Source organism: Pteronotus mesoamericanus, unplaced genomic scaffold, assembly GCF_021234165.1.
Source record: "Pteronotus mesoamericanus isolate MK-2021 breed Mesoamerican mustached bat unplaced genomic scaffold, CSHL_Meso_final scaffold_21, whole genome shotgun sequence".
Classification (NCBI taxonomy): Eukaryota; Metazoa; Chordata; class Mammalia; order Chiroptera; family Mormoopidae; genus Pteronotus; species Pteronotus mesoamericanus.
In genome coordinates this window covers 2,910,604-2,933,092 of record NW_026555310.1, presented here as the reverse complement: position 1 = coordinate 2,933,092, position 22,489 = coordinate 2,910,604, and the positions used below count along the sequence as shown (strand labels likewise).

Sequence of the window (22,489 nt, the reverse complement as noted above, 5' to 3'; positions counted from 1 at the left end):
CTAAAAAGATGGTGTATGCAGAAGAGAGACAGCTCTGTAGAGCTCCTAGTAAGAAATGATATGATGAGAATACAGTTTATTGCATCTCTGTAGATAAATTCAGGGGTGTCCAACATTTTGGTGTCTCTGGGTCACACTGGAAGAAGAGTTGTCTTGGGCCAAACATTAAATGCATTGCAACATGTAATTGCAAAAAAATCTCATAATGTTTTAAGTAAATTTATAATTTTGTGTTGGGCCACATTCATAGCCATTCTGAGCCACATGTGGGCTGCGGGCCGCAGTTTGGACACCCCTGGATAGTCTAGAAACCTTTTGCAATATTGTATTTATTTCCTATGATCTGGTTTGGCTGTTTACATAGGAGTTTAATCTTTAGTAAAGCTCATTTGCAGTAGTATAGACACATGCCTAATTTGAGACACTCAAAGGAGATTCATTTATTCATTCATTTATTTATTCATTCATTCAACAGTGATCAGGTGCATACACTGTCCCAGTCACTGTGCTTGGTACTGAAGGTTCAGAAATAAAAAAAGATGGTCTCTGTCCTCACAATGGTAGGGAAAGATTAATCTTGAGGACTTCCACCAGTCAATACTTTTGTCACATAATTTGAGGCCAAAGCACACCAATAATTTGGCTATTTATCTGTGTGAAAAATTAGCCACATGGTTTTAAGCCCCTCTCCCCAATACCCATGAGGGCTCATCTATAGCTCTGTCTGAGCAAGTTCCTTAAATTATTGATGAATCTTTGGTTAGGATAGACAGATACAAAGCAATAAGCATCAAGAGAGAAAATAAAAAGTTCTAAGCCACTGGTTATTGTCATTGTTATCAATACGCAGCTATTTCAGGACCCAGAGGCAGGTGTTTGCCTTTTCTATTCTAGCGGGTGACATGGTTTGTCTCTACCTCTCCTGTGCCTGAGGTAACTTATGCTTAATTGCACACTGGAATTTTTTGGGATGCTTGGGATTATGCTTGGAAGCAAATATGTCCTTTTGACTGGAGCTCCTTTCTTCCTTCCCAATCACTATACCTCTTTTTTCCTCTTCTTGACTTATTGCTTTAGCTAAAACTTCAGTATGGTGTTGAAAACCAGTGGTGAAAGGGAACATCATCACCTTATTTCTAATTTTACTAGAAAAGCTTCACTTTTCTTATCATTAAGCATGATGTTAGTTGTAGGATTTTTTGTAGATATTCTTTATCAAGTTGAGGAAGCGCCCCTCTATTCCTAGCTTATTACTGTTTTTCATAAACCCTGTTGTCAGGTATCTGTCTAATGGGAGAAGAAGCAGAAAAACAGTAACAAGAGAATACTTCTTGTGAAGATTACCAGTGAGCTCCCTGTTGCTAAATTCAATGATCTGTTTTCAGCTCTCATTAACTTGACCTATCAGCAGTATTTGACATAGTTGGTCATTTCCTTTTTTCTTGAAACACTGTCTTCTTTTGGTTCCCAGATATCACACTCTCCTGATTTTCTTGCCATTATTACTGGCTGTGTATTTTTAGTCTTCTTGGCCAGTTCCTCTTCATAACTCCAACCTCTGGACACTGCAGCACTCTCGCACTCAGCCCTTATACCTTTTCTCATTTTTATACTAATTCTCTTGGTGAGATCATACAGCTTCATAGCTTTAAATACTACCTATCCACTGATAATTGCCAAAGGCCTATCTGTCTTTGTCTTGGACTTCCCCTCTGTACTCCACATATATACTTTAAAAAAAAAACCTCACCCAAAGGCATGTTTATTGATTTAGAGAGCAAGGAAGCGTGGGGTGGGGGGAGAGGTGGGAGAGAGAGAGAGACAACATTAATGTGAGAAACATTGATCAGTTGCTCCCTGCACACACCCTGACTGGGGATCAAATCCATAACCTTTTGGTGTGGGGGACAGCGCTCCAACCAACTGAGCCATTCGGCCAGGGCTCCACATGTATACTTTGATCAATGTCTCTATTTGGATATTAAATAAGCATCTCATCCTTAATATATCCAAAACTGTTCCCCCAAATGTTCACAATAAATAGAGGGTCTGGCAGAAGTCAGGCTTGCTTGAATGTGGTTGGTAGGCTACATGAATGTCTTGCACGAGATGGACAGCAATTTGAACATTTTACCTAAAATGTCCTGTGGTGTGCTTGAGTGTGATATTGTTAAGTTACAGAATTAAATGCTTATTATTTTTTAATAAAAGAGTTTGTAATAAAAAAAGGGGCATTATTTGTGCCGGACCCTGTATCTTTCACTTGCCAGGCTCACTACCCCTGCAGCAGCTCGGGCCAAAAATCTGAGAGCCACCCTTTATTCCTGTTTTCTCCATGTCCCACGTTTAATCCATTGGCAAATCATACTTTCATAGTGTATCTGGACTCCTACTACTTTTCACCACTCCTGCTGCCACCATGCGGGCCCAAGCTCACCACTTCTCATGTGGACCATTGATGTATCCTCCAGCTTGTCTCCCTGTGTCCTCCTTTGCCTCATTCAGTCTTTTCTTAACACTGGTCAGTCATCCATTAAAAACATGTTAGATTATGACATCTCTGTGCTCAAACCTTTTTAGCGGTTTCCCATCCTGCTCAGAGTAAATGCCATACACATTCTGCCCTCCCCTTTCACTGACCTCGTTGCTCTCAGCCACCTGGCCTCCTAGTTGTCCATCAAACAGGCAGGAAAACCCCTGCTGCACACGCTTTCCCACTTGCTTTTTTGTCTGCTGGAAACTCTTTTTCCTCAAATAGCTGCATGCCTGGGTCCCTCAGCTCTTCTATGTCTGTGGTCATAGGTCACCCCTATTTAAAACCGCTCCCCCATGTACCACCTAGCTACGCCTAAATCCCAGGGGACACTCCCTGTCCCCTTCTCTCCTTAGCAGTCCTCACCACTGAGGCCCAATCCTGCAGGGATTTGCTGGCCCGTGGACTGCCCTCCCTCGCTGGAAGAAAGCCCCAGGAGGCAGGCACTGCTGTGTGTTTTGCTCTCCTCTGTGTTCCCAGTATGTAGTGGAGTGGGGCATGTGGTAGGCATGCCACATAGTTCTATTGAATGAATGGATACACCACAGAGATTAAAAGCAGGTGGAAAACAGGAGACAGGGGCAGGATGTACCAGGAAGAGGGATTTAGGTATTTGGTGATCCAGAAACTCACACGCTCACACGGGAACCAACCCAGTTTGCCCTCCAGCTCCAGCTCCTGGGGGCTTGAGTCTGGTGCTTGTAGGAAAGGGCATCCCTCCCTCTGAGGCCAAAAAAGGGGATCCAGGAGACTGGGGAGGGGATGAGAGGACCCCTGTGGGGGTGAAAGGGAGAGATGAGCTGGAGGGATGGCATAGAGAACACCAGCTAGTGTGGCAGGCCTGGGACAGAAGACTTGACCCAGCCCTTGGAGTTAGATGGCCCTAGCTCCAGTCCCCGTGTTGCCACCTGCCAGGAGTGTGACCTTGGACAGTGTGCACCGAGGGCAGGGTGGTGGCAGTGTTCTGCTCTGGGTAATAGTCAGTAAATTGTGCTCATCTGTAGAGAAGTTAAAAAGTAATAATATAACCAACTAAACGCTGATCAGTTTTTATTGTCAACGTGCTCTGCTAATTTGCAAATACTCTCCCTCCATGGTATATGAGTAACCTGGGGAAAATTGTTTAACTTCTCTAAGCCTCAGTTTTCTCATCTGTAAAATGGAATGATCCTTACTTCCCAGTACTGTGAGGGGGAAGTGTAAAGGTATTTGGGTGTACACTGTGTGGCTATTGTTACCCAGTTTTTCCTCCTTCCTCTCTCCATCTTTTTCTTCTGCCCCTTCTCCTCTCTTGCACAATCCTCCCTTCACTTCCATTGTAAGTAGTCATCCCTGGTCCAGCCCAGGCCCCGCCCCTTCCCGTCCCAGCAGGTGTTCATTACCCCATCAGCCATTCCCGGGATTGTCCCGTGTCTGGGCTCAGCTTTTCTCAACCCTGACCAGGCTGGGCGGGGTGGGGGTAATTGGGACCAGGCAAGCGTAACCCCTGTTCTGGGATGAGCTGACACCATCAGCAGTTTATAGTTCTGAGGCATTATTTCGCCAGATGATGCATAACACAACCCTCAGTCATTTTTAGGGGGTGGCAGGTGGGGAGAGGAGGAGGAGTTGCTCTCGAAACTCCAGGCAGAAGGTTTTGCTGCTCTTAACAGTTTCTTCTTACTGCTGTCAGTCAGCCTGAATGTAATCCTGAGATCTGCTGGCGGAGACCAGACAGGGCGCCTGCCTCGCTGTGCTGCTGCAGGATGGTTGCTGGCTCATCCGGATGCTATCTGTGCAGCAGGGAGGAGGGGGTGTGGGGGAGGGGCTAAGCAGGGTCTGGGAGCTCTGGGCTCCCTGCGAGAGTGTGTGTGTGTGTGTGTGTGTGTGTGTGTGTGTACCGGAGTGTGTGGTAGGGAAAGAGGGTAACAGGGAAATCTCAGATGCTAAGAAGGCTTTACTAAAAGCCGCCTTCTTCAAGGTGTTTCCGTTTTGGCTGGAGACAAATTTGTGCTGGAGAGAGGCCCTCACCAGGAGGTGCTCATGCTGAGACCTGCCCTGTGAGAAGGGAAGCTCAGGAGTCCCCCTGCAGAAGGAGGGCGACAATGGGAGAGGTTCAGTCCACCCCTGCCTGTGTCCTTTCAGACTGATGACCCTTAGGTGGAATCTAAACACAGGCCTGGAGAGATAGAGCACACCTTTTCTTTGGGCCCATCCTCACCTTCCAGGCAGGATGATTTTTTTCAGGTTTAATCCAGATTCCTCATATTGCCCACACAGCTTCACCTGTCCAGGGTAAAACTATTATATCTCATAGACATAAGGTCAATTTGCTTCAACAAACCTTTATTGCATGCCAACGTGTGCCTGGCATTGTACGTAGGTGCTGGGGTGGCTGGTGCTCAGTCCTCTTCCATCAGACTCAGTGGTCTGAAGCTTTCCCTCCTCTACTCACAGCGCCATTCCTGAAACCATTCCCCCCAATCCAAGCTCTGGGTGGAGAGCGGCAGTAGTGGGTGCACCTCGGGGGGCTGGGATGAGCAAGGGATCCTGGAGAGACAAGTCCTCTGGGGACAGAGGCAGAGAGCACCTGAGGTGGGGGGCAGTGGGGACAAGGCAGGGCCTTGTCAGGAGAAGAGAGGCCCCAGTGAGAAGGTAAAAAGAGGGACAAGGAAATGGGAGACATTCTGGGGAGACAGACAGAGACACAAGGAGCTCCATCCAGGATTCTCCCACCCTCCCCAGGCTCTTTGGTGGTTCCCCCCAGGCCTCACAGGGGCTTTCCGGAAGGGCCTGGACTTGGAGTTCCGAGGTGAATGGACTGCAGTGAGGCTCTGACTTCATGCAGCCGGTCTTCCTTCCTCGCCCAGGGCAGAGGGTCGGAACTGATCCTCTCTGCATCCCAACACCATGAGAGACTGGCCCAGGGAGAAAGAACTTAGATGTTTGCCCAGGTGAGCAGAGTGTGAATCCCTGGGCCCCCACTAGGAGGCGCTTTTCCCCCACCTGCCTTAATTCATCTTCTGGGAAGAAGAGGGGGTGGGGGGCGGGGTGTCACTGCTACACATCACTAAGGGAGTTCCCCTGGTGAAAGTTCTGGAGGGGGTGTGCCCAGGACTCTGTGCTCACATCCAGGCCTGATCTGGGGCACCTCCATGATTAAATTTAGTCTTGCCTCCCCTCCCCAGGGGCCTGGGCACTTCCAAAATGGGAAGTTCCAAAGGGATGGTCCACAGGCCCAAGCCCAAGCCCACCTGTCAGTGATGGTGGGGGAATCTGCCCTCCTTCTTGTCCTTTATTCCAGTGGGGTGTTCCCTGGGCCTCAGGTAGTCACTATCTATGGGATAGAGGTGGTCAGTCTGTTGGAATCTCCTAGACCAGGGCATCCCTGTAAGTTTTCAGAGCTTTGATATATTAACCAGCAAGGAGCTTAGCTGACTCTAGGGCCAGATCCAGAGTGACAGGATTCAAGTGGGAACTGATGCTGTGTAGCCCCATTGTTCTGTCCCTTCCTCCTCCATGTGTGGAAGTGCGTCCCTGAATCATAGACTGTCACGGCGGGGGCACCGTGCGCTCTGGCTCACAGTCACCCGTCTGTCAGCATGAAACAGGCTCTCTGCTTCCTTCCCCCTTGTCCTGCTGTCCTTCAGGATCCAGCTCGTCTGCCCCTCCTCCCTGAGGCCTGTGACTAGGGTGGTACCCGCAGATATGTCCCCCTTCACAACAATTCTCACATCTGTGATTTCCAGTTTCAGGTCTGAATTCCCTGCTATTTATTATTGAGATATATTTTCCATACCATATAATTCACTTTTTAAAAATGTACAATTCAGTCATTCCAGTATATTCCCAGATGTGTGCAGTTATCATCACTGTCAATTTTAGAACATTTTCATCACCTGAAAAAAACCCTTTAGCTGTCACCCCCATTCCTCCCTGCCCCCCCATCTCTCCGTCTTCTCCTTTCTCCAGCCCTAAGCAACCACTAATCTGCTTTCTGTCTCTACGGATTTCTATATTCTGGACTGTCTAATGAAGGGAATAATATGCCATATCGTCTTTGTGTCCGGCTTTTTATACCTTCCATAATATTTTCTGTGTTCAACCATGTTGTAGCACATATCAGTACTTCATTCCTTTTTATGACTGAATAATATTCCATTGTATGAATATACCACATTTCCCACTGAGCCACACCAGCCGAATATACAACATTTTCATTATGCACTTGTCTGTTGATGGACATTCGCGTGGTTTCCACCTTTTGGGCATCATGAATAGTGCTGCTATGAAGATCCCCATACACGTTTTTGTGTGGACATGTGTTTTCATTTTTCCTGCGTGTATACCCAGGAGTGGGATTGCTGGGTCACGTGGTAACCCTGTGTTTAACATCTGAGGAACTAACAGACTCTTTTCCAAAGTGGCTGCACCAGTAACAGCCCCTGTAATGGGCTCGAAGTGCTGTGTGTACTGTGCCTACTCAGTGAGTTGGCTGACTGGGTCTGCCTTGTTCACCACTGTGTCACCAGCCCCTGGGTGGCCTGACCCATAGCAGGTGCTTGGTAAGTATATACTGAGTGAAAGAAGTGAGTGGATGGGTCCTTTGGAATTTTCTGCCCATGAGTATGATACCTAGAGTTCCCTTCCAACTCTGTCCTTACAGTCCTCTCTGTGAATCTCTCTCTGACCCCTACTGGGCATAATCATGAGCTGCTTTTTCTCTTTGCTGCTCTACTCCCTGGCTCTCGTTAATGACTCTTCTGTGAGGCAGAGCCCTTCCATTGGACTTGCTTTCAGAAGGTGTCTTAGCCACCTCTGGACCGTCAGCTGCTCGTGCAGGGCTCGGCCCAGAATAGATGCTGTGTGGGGCTGTGGGGGAAGGTGGCTGTGCCTAAGGGTAAGGAAGGGGAGCCATAGGGGGATTTGTGTGTGGGGGGGGGTTCTTTCAGGGAATCAACTCTCCAACCACAGGGAGGCTCTTGGGCCCCACAGAGGGTGAAACTGTTGCGACCAAGTCTCTTTCCAGACCTTGGGGCTCCCTAAGGAGGGAGAGGAGACTAGAGGGCTCTTCTTCCTGGCTGGGCTGCCACCCATTTTCACAGCTTTCCCTGGGCCAGGAATGTCCTGCGCTGAGACTGGTCCAGGGTGGGGAGGCAGAACCCAGCCCTTGGAGCCTGAGAAGCATAGACATGATCGGGGGCCCCATGTGCAGGGAACCATGTGGCAAAGAGGCCTGTGTGCAATAGGCATGTGGTTTTTAATGTGGCAAGCAACTTTTACACTATTGGGTGTGATATGTGGTTTTTAAGTGCAATTTGTATGGGTCCACATTTATTCCACAGGCCACTTGTGAATTGTTCATAGGTAGTTTTCCCATTTGTATAATAACCTTCATTTCCATCCCGAGTTCCCCAGCTTTCAGTCCCCAAACGCTGCTTATTTGTTCACTCTCTGAGGAGGTTCCTCATTTCGCACCCCACAGAGTAGGCTGAATAATTCTGATCCCTGTAACCTGCGAACAGTTTATTGGGAACAGACAAGAGGCTCCTGGCAGAGTGGATCCTTGGGTGGGTGGGGCTTCTGCAGTACTAAGTGGGGGGGTTGGGGTTAGCCCAGCACCTCCTCCTCCTCTCTTGAAGCCCCAAAGCTAGAGCCTCCAAGAGGGGTAGCCTCACATTGCTGAAGCCAGGAAAACACATTCGTATGAGACCCAAAGCAAGAGGAAGTAAAGGGAGAGGGAGTAGGAACCAGGTGGCTATGTACAGAAGGTGGGGGTGGGGCTCGGGCTTGATTCCTTTGAGCAAATAATGTCAGCTCTTGATTGTCCCTCTGTCAAGTAAATATTCCATGTCTCCTTGCCTTTGTTCTAGGCATGTCTCCACCATCACTGGTCAGTGTGAGCTCAGGAAAAGATATATTTTCATAGAGTGAGTTCAATACATCTGAGCAGGTAAATCTACTGCCCAAAGACCACCTTTTGATTCTGTGTTCACTGAGAGGACTGTGGACAGGTCCTGAGTGATCCCCAAATCCTGACACTTGCCTTCGAAATTCAGGAGGGGATTTTGGACTCTTTCCTTTTGACATTTGCAAGAGGGGATGTTTTAGGTGGGTGTTAAAAGATGTTCATTTTTCTTAGGTGCATGAGAATCAGAGGTAAAGGAAGTGGGGAACTCCAGGGGTTGGGGGAGGCTGGCTTTGTGGGGAAACTTCCATGATTTAATCCACGAAGCAGAACTGTGATGTGCCCAGTTGGCTTTCTCATCCAGAAGAGAAGTGGTTGGCGCTGTTGCCATTCTCTCGGCCATTCTAGGGCCTGACTGTCAGCAGCAGTCTAGGGGGCATGGGTGATGCATTCTCTTTCTTCGCATCCTACCCCCACCTCCAGAGCCTAGCTCAGGGTTAAAAATGACTCTAGAAGGCATGATGGACCTGAGGAATGGGTTCCAATGAACATCCTAGGGAAACCTGAGGTCAATACATGAAGGTGGGGTTTTGGAATCTCCCAGCCTTCTGCCCTGGTAAGCATGGGCAAAGTCCAGGCTGGGGGCTGGTGCCCTGCATCCTGGACTGAAGCAGGGCTAACACTCGTGGCAGGAGGAGCTGCCCCCGGCCCCGAGCTTCATGCTGGAGCTCTGCCCACTCGAGCAACCCAGGAGCTCCTGGGGCTCGCAGGGGATGTGGAGTTCACTGGTGCCCACCACATTGCAGCCCCCACTGCTCTTGAGGACAGTGGTGCCCCCTGGGCAGTATTCGGTTCTCAGCATGGGCGTGCTGACGACACACGGCTCGTACAAGACTGCACCTTTTGAGCTGCTCACGGCTGCGGGAATAGGAAAGGATGCTCAGGGCCCCACGCTGTGTGGGGTCTCAGGGCATTGCCCTGAACCATTCAGTCAGGACATGACCCCATCTCCTGTCACTCACCTCTAAGGAACCCCCATCTCAGTTACCAATTCCCACCCCAGCCACAAAGTGCCTACAAGTTTCCTCTTCTCTATTCCCAGAGCCTTGGCTTCTGCTTCACCCTCTCTGTGTCTATTTGTCTGAGCCTGCTTCAAATCCTTTCTCCAGAAAAGCATCCTCTGGTCAGTATGGCTCCTTGCAGCTTCTGGGCCTAAAGCCCTGGAACCATGCTGCAGACCTGGTCCTAATTCTGCCTCCCAAAGACTTATGCAGCCCTGCAGGAGAGCTTCTCCCTCTGACCAGGAGCTCCCTGCAGACAGAATCCTCCTTTGGGGTGGGGAGGCATGCTGAGGTCTGGGCAGGGCTGCTGTAGTCTGTGTTGGGTTGATCAGCCCCCAAAATCCCAGAGCCCTTGGGGAGTCGCATCTACTCACAGATGTTCACGGGCCCAATGCCTTCACACAGCCTGGGGTGGGAGGAAAAAGACACAAAGTAACTGCATCAAAGAAGACAAGGCCCAGAGGCACCTGGCGCTCCCCTTCTCCTGCTGACACCACAGACCATGTTCACAAGGAGGGCCTTCTGATTGTGTGTTGTTCTGTATTTTCCATGACTGTGGGATGGGCAACAGCAGCAGTATCCCAAGGGCAGGACAGTGTCCACACCTGGGGCCCAGCCTTAACTCACCTGTGCTCCTCGCCCTCCAGCAGGCGCCTGTAGGTAGCGATCTCGATGTCCAGGCCCAGCTTGGAGTTCATCACCTCCTGGTACTCCTTGAGCAGGCAGGCCATGTCCTGCTTGGCCTTCTGCAGGGCCTCCTCCAGCCCAGCCAGCTTACCCTTGGCGTCGTTGAGGGCCGCCTCGCCCTGCTGCTCTGCCTGCGTCACTGCCACTTCCAGTTTGTAGCGCTGGGGGAGAGGGCAGAGAAGGCATCACTGGGGGCCTTTGGAGCCTTAGGCTGGCTCTCAGAATAGAGAGAACATGGTCATGGTGAGATAAGAGAAATAGACGTATATATATCTGCCCCTGCTCCTGGCACAGAGGCCCTAAAACCCTTGTAATTTCCTGAGTGATAAGAGCACTCAGATCATCTTTGGTTCCAATATTTGGTCTTTGATCTAGGTTCTTGACACAGAGCTCCTAAGTTCCTTGGAATTTCCTGAATGACAGCAGTTGGTAATGAGTGACTCTGTGTGGGCTTCTGGATGGCTCCTGGTGAGGGTGGGTCCCAGAAAGACCAGGCCATTATTAGAGGCTTGGAATTTTCAGTCCCACCCTCCATCCTCAGATTGGGGAGAGGGGTTGGCAAGGATAGACCACGCCTACGTGAGGAAGCCTCCCTAAAAATTCCAAAGTATGGGGCTCTGGAGCTTCTGGGCTGGTGAACACGTGGAGGCGCTGGGATAGCGGTGCACTCAGGGAGGGCATGGCAGCTCTGTGCCCGTTCTCACATGCCTTGCCCTAAGCATCCCTTCCACGCGCATGTTCATGTGTATCCTTTATCATCTCCCTTTATAACAAACTCAGCAAGTAAACTATTTTCCTGAGTTCTGTGAGCCGCCCTAGCAAACTCATCAAATCCGAGAACGGGTTCCAAGGTACAGCAGAGGGGCCAGAAGCTCAGGTGACAATCTGGGCTTGTGATTGGCATCTGAAATGGGGCAGTCTTGTGGGACTTGTGGGACAGCCCTTAACCTGTGGGATCTGACACTGTTTCCATGAAGGTAGTGTCAGAATGGAGTTAAACTGTAAGACATCCACTGCCCAGAATTGCTTGGTGTGGGAAAAAACCCACACAATTGGTGACAGAAGTGTTTTGAGTTTTCCCACAGTCTTGGCTACATGGACGATTTAAATCTGCTGTGGTTTTCATCCAAGGATTATGACATGTGGTTCCTCTGGGGGAGTGGAAACAGTTCTCCTGTCTGTAACACTTCAACAAGATCTGAGAATTTCTCACAGACACACTGAGCAATTTCTTCAGGGCTAATAGATTTTAAGGGCCTGGTTGGTCTTTACCAGCCCAGGGAAACAGAGTGGGTCTGACATTAGGAGTCACTTTGAATTTCAGGATTATTAAATTATAGAGTCTTTGGGTTGACAGGACCATAAAGACCATCTTTTCTATGCTCCCATCTACTGAACAACCCTTGCTATTTCATCTTTGACAACAGGCCACCTGGCCTCTGTGGGGGATCTTATTGTTTCCTGAGGCTGCTCCTCCTGCCATTGGTCAGCTCTTTTGCATAAGGGCTGTGTCCTCTTGCTTGAGGCAGCCTAAGTCTATTCCCTCTTTAACAGCACTCCCAGGGTGGGCGCAACTGTCCCACCTGACTAGACTAGACAGTGGGCCAGCCTAGGATAAGCCCTCAGAACAAGGTCTCTCTGGCCTCACCTGGGCTTTGACGTTCTCAATTTCTTGCTGCAGCTGCTGGATCAGCCTGTTCATTTCCAGGATCTCATTTCTGTGGTTGCGGAGGTTGTCACAGTGGTTCCCAGAGGTCCGTTGCAACTCTTCATACTGCCGGGACTGAGAGGTCAGCACCCCGGTGCCCTGCTGTGGTACCTCCTAGCCCCCTTTCTCACTGTCCTAAGTCTCTCCTCCGATGACTTCCTGACTCAGGTGCTCCCTGGATACTCACACTTCCTCTCCTTCCCACTCCCTTTCCATCTCTGGTCAATTTTGGGGTCCTCTCCTGGGCGGTTCCTTAGTCCCTTCTCACCTCCCAGCCCTGAACACTCAGGCTTATTAAACTCTCCTTCAGCCTCCACACTTCCTCCCTCTCTGTTTAGCTGTTCTGTGTCTTGTCCTTTTCTCTCTGCCCTAGAGCTCAAAGGTCTCCTGAGGGCTCCCTCCCTTTTAGATGGCCCTCTGGATCTCAGAAGGGATCTCAGAAGGGGTAACCCCAGGCTGTTAGTTCAACCTGGGGTGGCTAACAGACCAAGGATTGAGGACAGGCCACGTCTGCCCCCATAGTGAGTACAATTGTATATTCTTGTCCAAAGCAATTGAAAACAAAATGCAATGTTACCTCTTACCTTGGCCCAATGCTTTTTTAAACTTTGCAACTCGGAAGCCAATTTCTAAATAGTGTGTTATAGATGACACAATTTTTGACAATTAGCCAACTAGATTTTCTGCACATAATGGATGGAAGCATTTTGTACAGAAAATGCAAAACCAAGAGATAAGCACATATCCCTCTCTTTGGCCCTTTGGGTATTTGATTATTTTGCAAAAGCCTATAGTTGCCTCATGAATATCTACTCTCCATTTCTTAAGCAGAACTCCTTTTTTAAGCCCAGATAGGAAAATATTGCTCGGCCTTCTTATCAATGAGATCTATGGCCCTCACTGGGTAGGGTTTCCAAAAAGTTCTTTCAAATGGGAGATGACTCAGTTGGCATGGCTTTTTTTTTTTTCCCTGTCTGTGCTTCTTTCTGCCCACAATGAGCATGTGAGGTTGGTATGACAGCCGTCTTGAGACAGAAGGCAACCATGAAGATTAAAGCACTGTTAAGGATGGCAGAACAGAAAGCTAGAGGGAGCCCGCATCCCTGATGGTGACATAGACCCCTTGGGTCATCGTGGATAGTTTATTCCTGTACTTCAAGTTATTTGAGAAAAAAGTGAAAACCAAATTTGTTTTAACTAATGTTTTAAAAAGTTTCCAGTCCTCACGGCTAAATGCAATCCTTAAATAATAAAGTTGTCTTTCTGGTCCTGACTTAGAAGGATGGGAAACTGAGATTCTTTTCTCTGAGCCCACTTGGCTGATGTGCGGCCCAGGAGAGTAGCCAGAGGAGGGACCAGCCAGGGTGAACCCTGGTGTGGTTGGGTCATAGAATCACTGGGAACTCACTCCAGGCCAAGGGTTTGATACCTTTGATTACCACGGATCTCCAGAAAATGGGCAGAACATTGCTTGGGGCACTCTCTGGGCAGTGGTGCCCATTGTCTTCAGAAATCAAGTCTAAAGTACTTAGCACAGCTCTGCATATTTGCTGTGCTCTGGACCCATGCTCCCTGTCCAGCCCCTTCTCCCTCATGGCCCTTCATACCGCTCATGCTCAGCATCCTGGCTTCTGCTGCCCCCCAGCTGGAGACATCCTCCTCTCAGGCTCTGCTTATTGAAATTGTGCTTGGCCTTCAAGATTCAGAGCAAATGCTGATGCCTCTGCGGTTCCAGGCACTTGACGCTACCTTGTTTTTCTGGTTACACCTTTCTCTCCCAAAGAACTGGAATCTCCTTGAGCGCAGGGGTGGTCTGTCATTTAGTGTCCCTGTGGTGCCACACACCTCGGTGAGACCACCCTTCCCTGGCTACCTTTTTTAAAACCATATTCCCACAACACTTGCTCTGCTTCGCCCTGACCCATTTTCTCCATAGTATGCATCGCCATCTAACTGACATGTACTTATTTGTCTTGTTTGCTGTCTGTCCCTCCTCTGCCCCTGTTTCTAGAATGAAAGTGACATGAAGGCAAGGATTGCTGTCTGTTTTGTTCCCTGCCAGAATCCAGCATCTACAACAGTGTTTGGCTCATGACAGATGCTCAAGAAACAGCTGTTGAATGAATAAATGAATGAGTGAACAAATGAATGGATAGGTGGTGCCTTTCACAGATAGGGCAGGTGAGACTGAGATGATAATATCTGTTCAATCAAATTGTCCTTGGGGACACCAACTGACCTCACAGCAAGCCCCTAATTATCTAAGTTTGGGGCCACCTTAATCACCCTTTCTACTTCACCATTAGTAACCACTCGGTGCCCTTAGCTTCCCCTGATACCTTGGAGCCTAGAGCCCTCTTTGCCATCATTGCCAATTAATATTCCTTGAATTCACATCAAGGGAGCCTGTGGGTAAATAAAGCTGGGGCACCCTGGCACTGTGAGGATAGGCCTGGGCTGCCTGTGGGGTGCACGCCCCTGTGTTCCACAGGCACCTGGCCCGGGGCCTGGCAGAAACGTCAGGGTCTGGGGTTTCAGGAGCTCCCTGTCTCTGTGTCATGGCATGACTCTCTCCTTATCTTCTCACCCACTTTCTGGGGAAGTGGGTCCGGGGCCCCCTCCCTGACCTGGGCCTCACCCGGCACTGGTACCAGGCCTCCGCTTCAGCTTTGCTGCGGCTGGCGATGTCGTCATACTGGGCCTTGATCTCGGCAATGATGCTGTCCACGTCCAGCACCCGGCTGTTGTCCATCTTCACAATGACTGAGGTCTCTGAGATCTGAGACTGGAGCAGGCAGATCTCCTGGGGGGTTGGGTAAGGATGGGGGAGCTCTTTGAGGATGAAGGGGAGAACCTGCTCTGACCTTCCCATAGCAGCTTTGCACAGGACTTTGGTGTGGCTGTCCTGAGTCTTCAATTACCAACCTGCTCTAGTTATACAGACACCTGAGAACCAAGGTCTGGGCCATCTGACTTTCGGGGTCTCGCTGTCTGAGAACCAGCTGCCCCATGCTGACTTCTTTACATGCTCACTTTTCAGTCTGCTTGTCTTGAAACATACCCACTGCGCTGGAGCTTTCCCACCCCAGGGTCCTCACAGAACTGGCCCCTGATCTGCCACCTGTGGGCAGCGTGGCTGCAGGTACCTCCTCATACAGGCCTTTCAGGAAGTCGATCTCCTGGACCAGAGCTTCCACGTTGGTTTCCAGGTCAGCTTTCATCAGGAAGGCTGTGTCCACATCCTGTGGTCAGAGCATTGACAGCTATAACCTGGAGCTGGGGTAACATGGAAGGGCTCCTGCCACTCCACACCAGCTGAGCCACTCCCAGCAAGCTGGGGGCAAGTGGCAGATGTGGGACCTCACTTAAGCCCATGGGAAAGTGGAGGGATCACAAAGCCAAGGAAGGAGAGAGGACCCCTAGCCACAGGACCACGTGCCTGGGCCTAGCACTTTTTGGGGAAGGATCTAAAGGTAATGAGGTTAAAAAAGACTTGAATACAGCTTCTGAGAGCTTATTGTTAGGGCTCAGGCTAGATGCTTCCTAGCTATCTGTATGGGAAATCATGGCAACTGTTTTCATCTTTTGGGGTTTGAGTCAGAGTTTTTGTTTTGATTTGGCATTAGTTACACCTGCAGCTTCTTGGGCAGGTGTAGACACAACCTTAACCAGCCTTGGCCTCTGTGAATTGGGAGGTGGAAGCTCAGTCAATCACTGTCCTTTAGCAAGGGGTTGGGGATGCTGGCCCTCCTCTTCCTGAGAGTCCCTCAGGCTGGCACTGGGCCCTGGGGGTGAGAGACCCTTTTGCATGTGGGTGGGCTGCAGACTCGTTTGGAGACAGTCCGGCGCCGAGTGTCCGAGACCAGCTGGGCCTGCTCAGGAGGCTCTCTCCCTCTCTGTGGCATCTCCCTCACCTTCTTTAAGGCAACGAACTCGTTTTCTGAACAGGACCGCAGGGACAGCTCCTCTTCATATCTGGTGGCATGGGCAGGAAAAAATGTTTTAGTCAACCTGTGGGGTTTGGAAGGGACCTTGGTATCAGATTTGAGAGAAGGGGCCTTTTGGGGGCAAATCTGCCTCTCACTGACTGAGTGCCCTGAGGAGTCACCAGGCCCCTTCCCTGTCTCTGAACACCTCTTGCTGTTCTGGCCACTCAAGACAGTTGATTATTGTCATAGTCTTTCATTAGCTACTTTGCCAGTTTACCCCACTCGCCATTAGCCTGTTCCTGTGATGAATCATCCTCTGGCAAGTCCTTCCTAAGGCTAACTTCACTCTGCCTTGCTGCTGAGGAAGCTCATTTTAGCTGATCATTTCCTATGGGAAGGTGGTAAAAAGCTGGCTGCCTCTTGCTAGCATAGCTGTCTATGAATTGTGTTGTTCTGGGAGTTGGCTGTAGTCCCTGAAATCCCAGCTGACCCTATGCCCTCCTCATCAGAGTCCTGAGCCTGGCCCCTACCTGCAGCTCAGTTGCAGAGGTAGCAATTACCCATTTTACCAGACCCGCAGACGCAGCCCAGCTATTTCCTCTAGGTCCTCACCCACTTGGTGCTCCCCAAGGCAACAGAGTCAGGGTCAAGAGGTTCAGGCTGGCCAGAATGACTCAGGCCGAAGGACAATATCGATCCATTAAAAGCTTCGCCGTGCTTCCTGACGCCCATCCTTCCTTTTCCCAGTGGAGCTCTACTGCAACACAGGCACTGGGAGCAGGCACTTACCCCCTGGGTTTGAATCCTGCCACAGTCAAGTGCTAGTTGTATGACTGTGACTTGCCTTTTCTGGGCCTCAGTTTCATCATCTGTAGAATGAGGATAACACTGGCCCTGCCTCACAGGGCTGTTGTGAGTTAACGTATCACATGCGTTAATACCCGCACAGCACTAAGCCCTGCATGGGGCATATGCTGTTTAAGTGTTGGCTCTTCTTGTTAAAACACCATCTGCTCTCATCCTCCTCTACTGTCCCACTTTCACAATCCAGAGTCCTCATCTTGAGCTGCAAGCCATGTCTCCTGACCTTTGCGTGTCTTATCCCTTGGAAAGGCATGACTCCTGCTGAGAGGGCTGCCACATCTTGCCTGTCACAGCCTGCTGGAGTTGTCTCCTCTAATTTGGCACACTCTCTCCCTTCCTTGTCACCTGCTCCTGTGGCTTCTTCTTTTCCAGGGTCTACTCTGGACTCCTCTTTAATAAGAACTGCAAGGAAATGTATTCCTCAAGGCTCCAAACAAATGGCACCTCCCCCAGGATGCATTCCTAGGCTTCTGCTCTCTCACTCTCTTGCGATTCCTCTCCCATTTGGCCTATACCACCTGGTAGCTGTTGGTGTGTGCACATGAGGGTCTGTGCTTACTGGGCTGAGGCATCTTGAGAAAAGGAGTCAGCCTTCTCCATCAGCCATGAGTAGGCACATGGTTGACATGCAGCATCAGTGTCCCTGACATGGCTCTGTTCCATTGACCCACATCCCTTATAAACTATTGTTCTCAGTAAATTCACTCTGTTTCTTGTTAGTGGAAATGTGTCTGTCTCACCTTCCCCCACCAACATAGGCTCCATGGGATCCTGGTCCCAGGAGAGAACCACCTAGGACCATTAGGCAACTTATCTGGGTCTCAGCTTCTTGTATGCACTGGATCTATAAGCCTTCAAGCTCTTCATTAACATATGCTTATTGATCACCTTCTCCTGCTGTGAGTCAGGCTTGAGCTGCAAGTCTAGCAGGCTACAGAACCTTCACAAAGGTCTGGAACGCAGACAGGGAGACAGAGGACCTGCTAGTGAGAGGAGGGTTCAGGACTTGCATCTGTGACAGGAGGAGGCAGGAAGCCAGAAGTAAGGGGGTAAGAGGAAATGTGGGGTACATTAGCCTGGATGTGGTTCAAGGAGATGCTGAGAGGGGGACCTATCAGAGGAAAAAAGAGGGGGAGCAAAAGCTTGGAGGGAAGAGGGTTTGGGGATCTGTTTGGGGAATAAGATGTAGTTCAGGAAATGCCAAAGGACTGGTAGAAGATAGGTTAGAACAGGAGGTTTGGAGAGGAGCCCTGTAATGCCAGAAATGACAGGTGCAGATCATGTTTTACACTGCGGGGGAGAGGGGGAGAGAGAGAGAGAGGACAAGGGTCTTCCTTAGGCAGGGTGGCGGGAAGAGAGATGAAGACAAATGCACAATTTCAGAGTTTCTACCATGTGCCAAGCAGGAAGTATCCTAGATGTTCTGCTTACATTATCCCATCTAATCGATCTTTTGAATTGATCCCACTAATGATCTTTTAGATTTCCCTAACACTTTTTATAGGTGGGGAGGCCAAGGCCCAGGTTGTTTACGTAGCTTGCCCTGGGTTCCCTGGTAGGGTGAAGTTGGAGCAGACTCACTTTTTCTTGTAGCCCTCCAGTGTGTCCTGGAGGCTGCAGAGCTCTGACTGTAGCCTCGTGTGGTCCCCTGCCACACAGTCCAGCTGCCTCTGGAGGCTGCAGATGTAGGCCCTGAAGATGGGCTCCACATTGCTCTGGCAACACCTTTGCTGCTGCATGAAATTCCACTTGGTTTCTAGCAGCTTGTTCTTCTGCTCCAGGAACCGGACCTGCAGCCAAGGATAGGATATCACTGGGCAGCAGGTTCTCTTGGGATCATGGCTTGAGAGAGTAAATTGTGGTAGGGGCAGTGAATCAGTTTCTGTCTCTCTCCTGACACACTGCTGCCAACATGCTGAAGTTTACAGATTGGGTCTCTGTGTAGACTGGCACCTGACGTTATATCTCTGTGTCTCTCCTGCCTGGGGCAGTTTATAGGACCCACTTTCCACCCAGGGGTTGCACATTGTAGTGGAAAGAACACTGCCCCATGAGGCCTGAGGCAGGTCCTCCTTCCAGCTTTGCCTGCCTGCTTCCCACCAGCGTATAACCTTGTTGAGACCATCCCATCCCTTTAAGCCTTGTTTTCTTTTCTGAAGCTCCTATTTTGGGTTGTGTATGGGAAGCAATTTACAGATCTTCATACTAGTGTAAGTGGGTGGCATTCTACCCGAGAGTAGTTGGGTTCCCTTCAATTACTGCCCAAGGACACGTTGGGGAGAAAGTCATATCAAAGGCTATGTCCCAGGACTTAAAGCCCTTTCACTCACTCTATCCTATCCTGCATGGCTGCATCCAAAAAAAAAAGTCCCTGGTACAGTCATGTGGAGAACTGCTGGCCCAGCTCCTCCATTTTTTTGGCTTGAAAACCTAGATTAGGAGAAGCTGAGCAAGTTGACCATGGTCACCCAGCTAGCCATTGGCAGAGGGAACAGGATGTCCAGTCCTCGTTCTGGGGTTTTCCCTATTGTGGTTGCCTCTCAGAAGAACTATAGAGGAAGGAACGTTGCCCTGCTTCTGGTCAATGGCCACATCACCAGGAGGCTTCCAGCCTCACATGGGGTGGTGTGATGCTTCTGACAGCCAGGGCCCATGTTGTCAGAATGAGCTTACAACCGGAACTTACAAGCTTTCAAAGTTAAACTGTGTGACAGACCCCATTCACTAAAACAAGCTCCTTTTTGGAAGGTTTTTGCATATATTACAAAATTTTCCCACCATCATCCCCTGACTTGTCCCCACCTTCCCTGAGGCTGGGAAGCGAATGGTTTGCATAGAGCCTCAGGATAACAGTCAGGATTGGAGCCAACGGGCCTTCTGATTTCTCACCCAAGACTCCTTGCCCTAAACCTTGTAGTGACCAGAAATGCCTGCTCAGACCTTAGCATGGGTTCTGACCCCTAACAGGGGTGTGGGGACAGGCCCAGAGGTGGCTGAGGGTGATGGGCCAGGTCAACGCCTTAAAAAGACAGCATGCCACCCTTTCCCAAAGGCTTCCAGAGTTGTGGCTCTGGGGTTGACAGATACAAGGCTTCAATCTCAACCACCTTCCTGTGTCTTCTCTTTATCACAGACCTAAGCTGAAGGCAAACTCCGAGGTTGCAGTGCCCATTCCCACCTCCACACTGAAAGGTGTGGCCAAAGCTCAGACACTTAGAAAGCAGCTCTATTGCTAAAGCCTCATCAAGAAGACCTCTTAGGTTGTTCCTTTCAGTATCTATTATTGCTTTGGAAATTCCTCAGAGATGGATGATATGTTAAAAACAAAGGATCAGCAAACAAAAATGTTCTGTGCTGACCTTGATCTCACCAGCTTTCAATGACTAGTGAAAAGGCCAATAGATGAACCATGGCTTCTTATGTTCAGTCTTCTCCTGCTTCCCCTGGACCAGATACAAAGTGTTCTCTGAATCCCATGGTCCTGGTCTTACCTTGTTGATGAAAGATGCAAAGCGGTTATTGAGGCACTTCATTTGCTCCTTCTCGTCCCTTTTCACACTCTGCACAGTCGGGTCAATTTCCAGCTCGAGTGGGACCAGTAGGCTCTCATTGATGGTGACAGGGGTGATGCAGGCAGAAGGCCCACAGGTGGCCCCCACTCGGTATCTGAAGCCAGGAGAGCCACACCTGGAGGCGATCCGGGGCCTCCCAAAGCCCACGTTGCACAGGCTCTGTGAGCCAAGGCAACCCAGGACTCGGAGGCTGCCACCACCCCCAGACCGGCATGGCCCCGTGTTCACTGCATAGTGGGTGACCACCTGGGGGAGGACAGCCGAGCATGAGCTGAAGCTCCGTCTGCTGCATCTGGAGCCCTGCTGGAAGGATCGGCACAACATGGCAGGGGAGCGAGGCAGAGAGGTGGGCCCTGGCAGAGAGAATGGGAGATGACAGCTTCACGTCAGCTCAGCTCCCACCCTTTTAACTGGTAGTGGGATGGAGGGCTGAGCTGGGTCAAACCCCCAATTGCCATTAAATCAGGTTTATGAGCTTGTGACATTGGCAGCTCTAAGTACCCTGATAGATAATTAGGGTAGCAAAGAGCAGAGAAAAGAGCCAATGGTCAGTGCTGGTGGCCTTATAAAAATCCCATGTGTCTTCCTTCCTTGTTTACAGAGGTGATGAAAGGGGCCAACCAGGCAGATGTGTTTATCACATTCAGAGGCTCAGTCTCAAGGCAAGGGAGAGGTGGGGCTTTATGCCACTTCACTGGAGAGGGGGCATGGATTATATACCCTGGCCGCCCTGGAATCAGAGGCCAATTTAGATATGTTTGAAGATGCTCTATTTCCTCAAGGCTGTTTTTATGTGTTTCTGCAAGTACTCCAGACCCAAGTGCCTTCATGGACAGATGATCCTAGGAGCTCCCAGAGCAGAAGGTTTTTTGGGTGGGAGAAGCCTAAATAAGCAGGCTGGGCCTATCCTTCCTCCAGTCAGGCAGAACCCTGGCTCCGGCTTCCTTACCCCTTTTCCCCCTACAGCTCCTGAGAGATAAGGCTGCAGAGACAGAGTCTTGTCTCCAGGGCTTGTTTAGACCAGAAAGGCCACAGGGGACTCAAGAAGAGATGCCTTGTACTTGAGGAGAGGAGAGGAAGGGATGCTTTCTCCAAAACATGCAGCCATGTTAGCCATTAGGCTGGGGTTCCATTTCACTCTTTCTTTTGCTTTCTTCCCACCCCAGACTGAGGCTCCCTGAGGCCCAAAGGTGTCTCTGGGAATAGTCGTTTCCCTCAGGAATTGTTCAGGTAGATACGAGATGCAGGCCTTCTCCCCAGCATCCAGGTCACAACTCTTTGAAGATGCTTGAACTACTAAGCCCATTCTGTTTCCTCCCCATTTCCATCAGTTCCATCAGTGAAACTGTTGCTGTGGCCAATGGGTCTTTCCCTTCCACATTGTGACTTTTCCCAGGACAGAATCAACTCAATAACAATAATAGTAAGAATATTTATTGGGTGCTTACTCTGTGCTGGACCACCCTGAGCTCTACATTCATTATCTCATTTAATTCTTATGGTAGCACCATGATGGAGTTTCTATTTTATATATAAGGAAAGTGAGGAGTGGAGTGGTTCAACTCCTTTAAGGCTGAGTCCAATCCCATTCTTTCTGACGTCCCTGTGTTCTGCTGCTCCAGTAGAGAGAAGCCAGGGTTAAGAATTGGGGATCTGCAGCCAATCTGCATTATATTTGCCTGTTCCTTGGCTTCCCCACCTGTAGATTAGGAGATTAGAACTCAGACCTTTCTTGTGCTTGGAAATTCTCAGTCTAACTGTGATGTTTCACAAATTCCCTTTTTGCATAGTCTTGACTTTGGGTCCCAGCATGCTGAGGAGGGAAGAATGGGGCCAGGGCACGTGAGGGTTATAACAAGAGACTGTAGGGTGGGATCCTGTTGCATGGAGCACAGGAAGGGGATTCTTATGGTGCCGTGGAGGAAGTGTCACAGAATTGGGCCCAGGAGATGGTGTTAGTGGTGACGGTGACATTGAGAAGCCAGGACAGAGAGCAAACTTCCTCCAGACTCCCGCCAGAGGGAATAAATGACATAGTGGGCAGACCTGTGGAGGCAGGGCTCACTGGGGACAATGGGGACATGGGAAAGCATCCTCCCGGACACATCAGACCAGAGAGCGGTCTCAGTGACTGTGCTGGATTCCCTGGAGCCCAGGACCAGAGCTCTGGGGCAGAAAGTAGGGTTGTTCATTAGAAGACACCCGCTCCCAGGGAACCCCAGCTCCAAGGTTGTCCTTTGAATGTCAG

At 49.9% G+C, this 22,489-nt stretch overlaps 1 protein-coding gene across 1 annotated transcript; it reads right to left on the bottom strand.

Moving 5' to 3' along the window:
- Nucleotides 1-9,847: 9,847 nt before the first annotated feature.
- On the bottom strand, nucleotides 9,848-20,565 carry KRT82 (keratin 82). Its single transcript, XM_054590781.1, has 8 exons — nucleotides 20,161-20,565; nucleotides 18,251-18,459; nucleotides 15,791-15,851; nucleotides 15,023-15,118; nucleotides 14,515-14,679; nucleotides 11,817-11,942; nucleotides 10,109-10,329; nucleotides 9,848-9,887 (listed from the first exon to the last, which is right to left on the bottom strand). The coding sequence occupies exons 1-8, from the start codon at nucleotides 20,563-20,565 to the stop codon at nucleotides 9,848-9,850; spliced, it is 1,323 nt and encodes a 440-aa protein (XP_054446756.1).
- Between the last annotated feature and the right edge of the window lie 1,924 nt (nucleotides 20,566-22,489).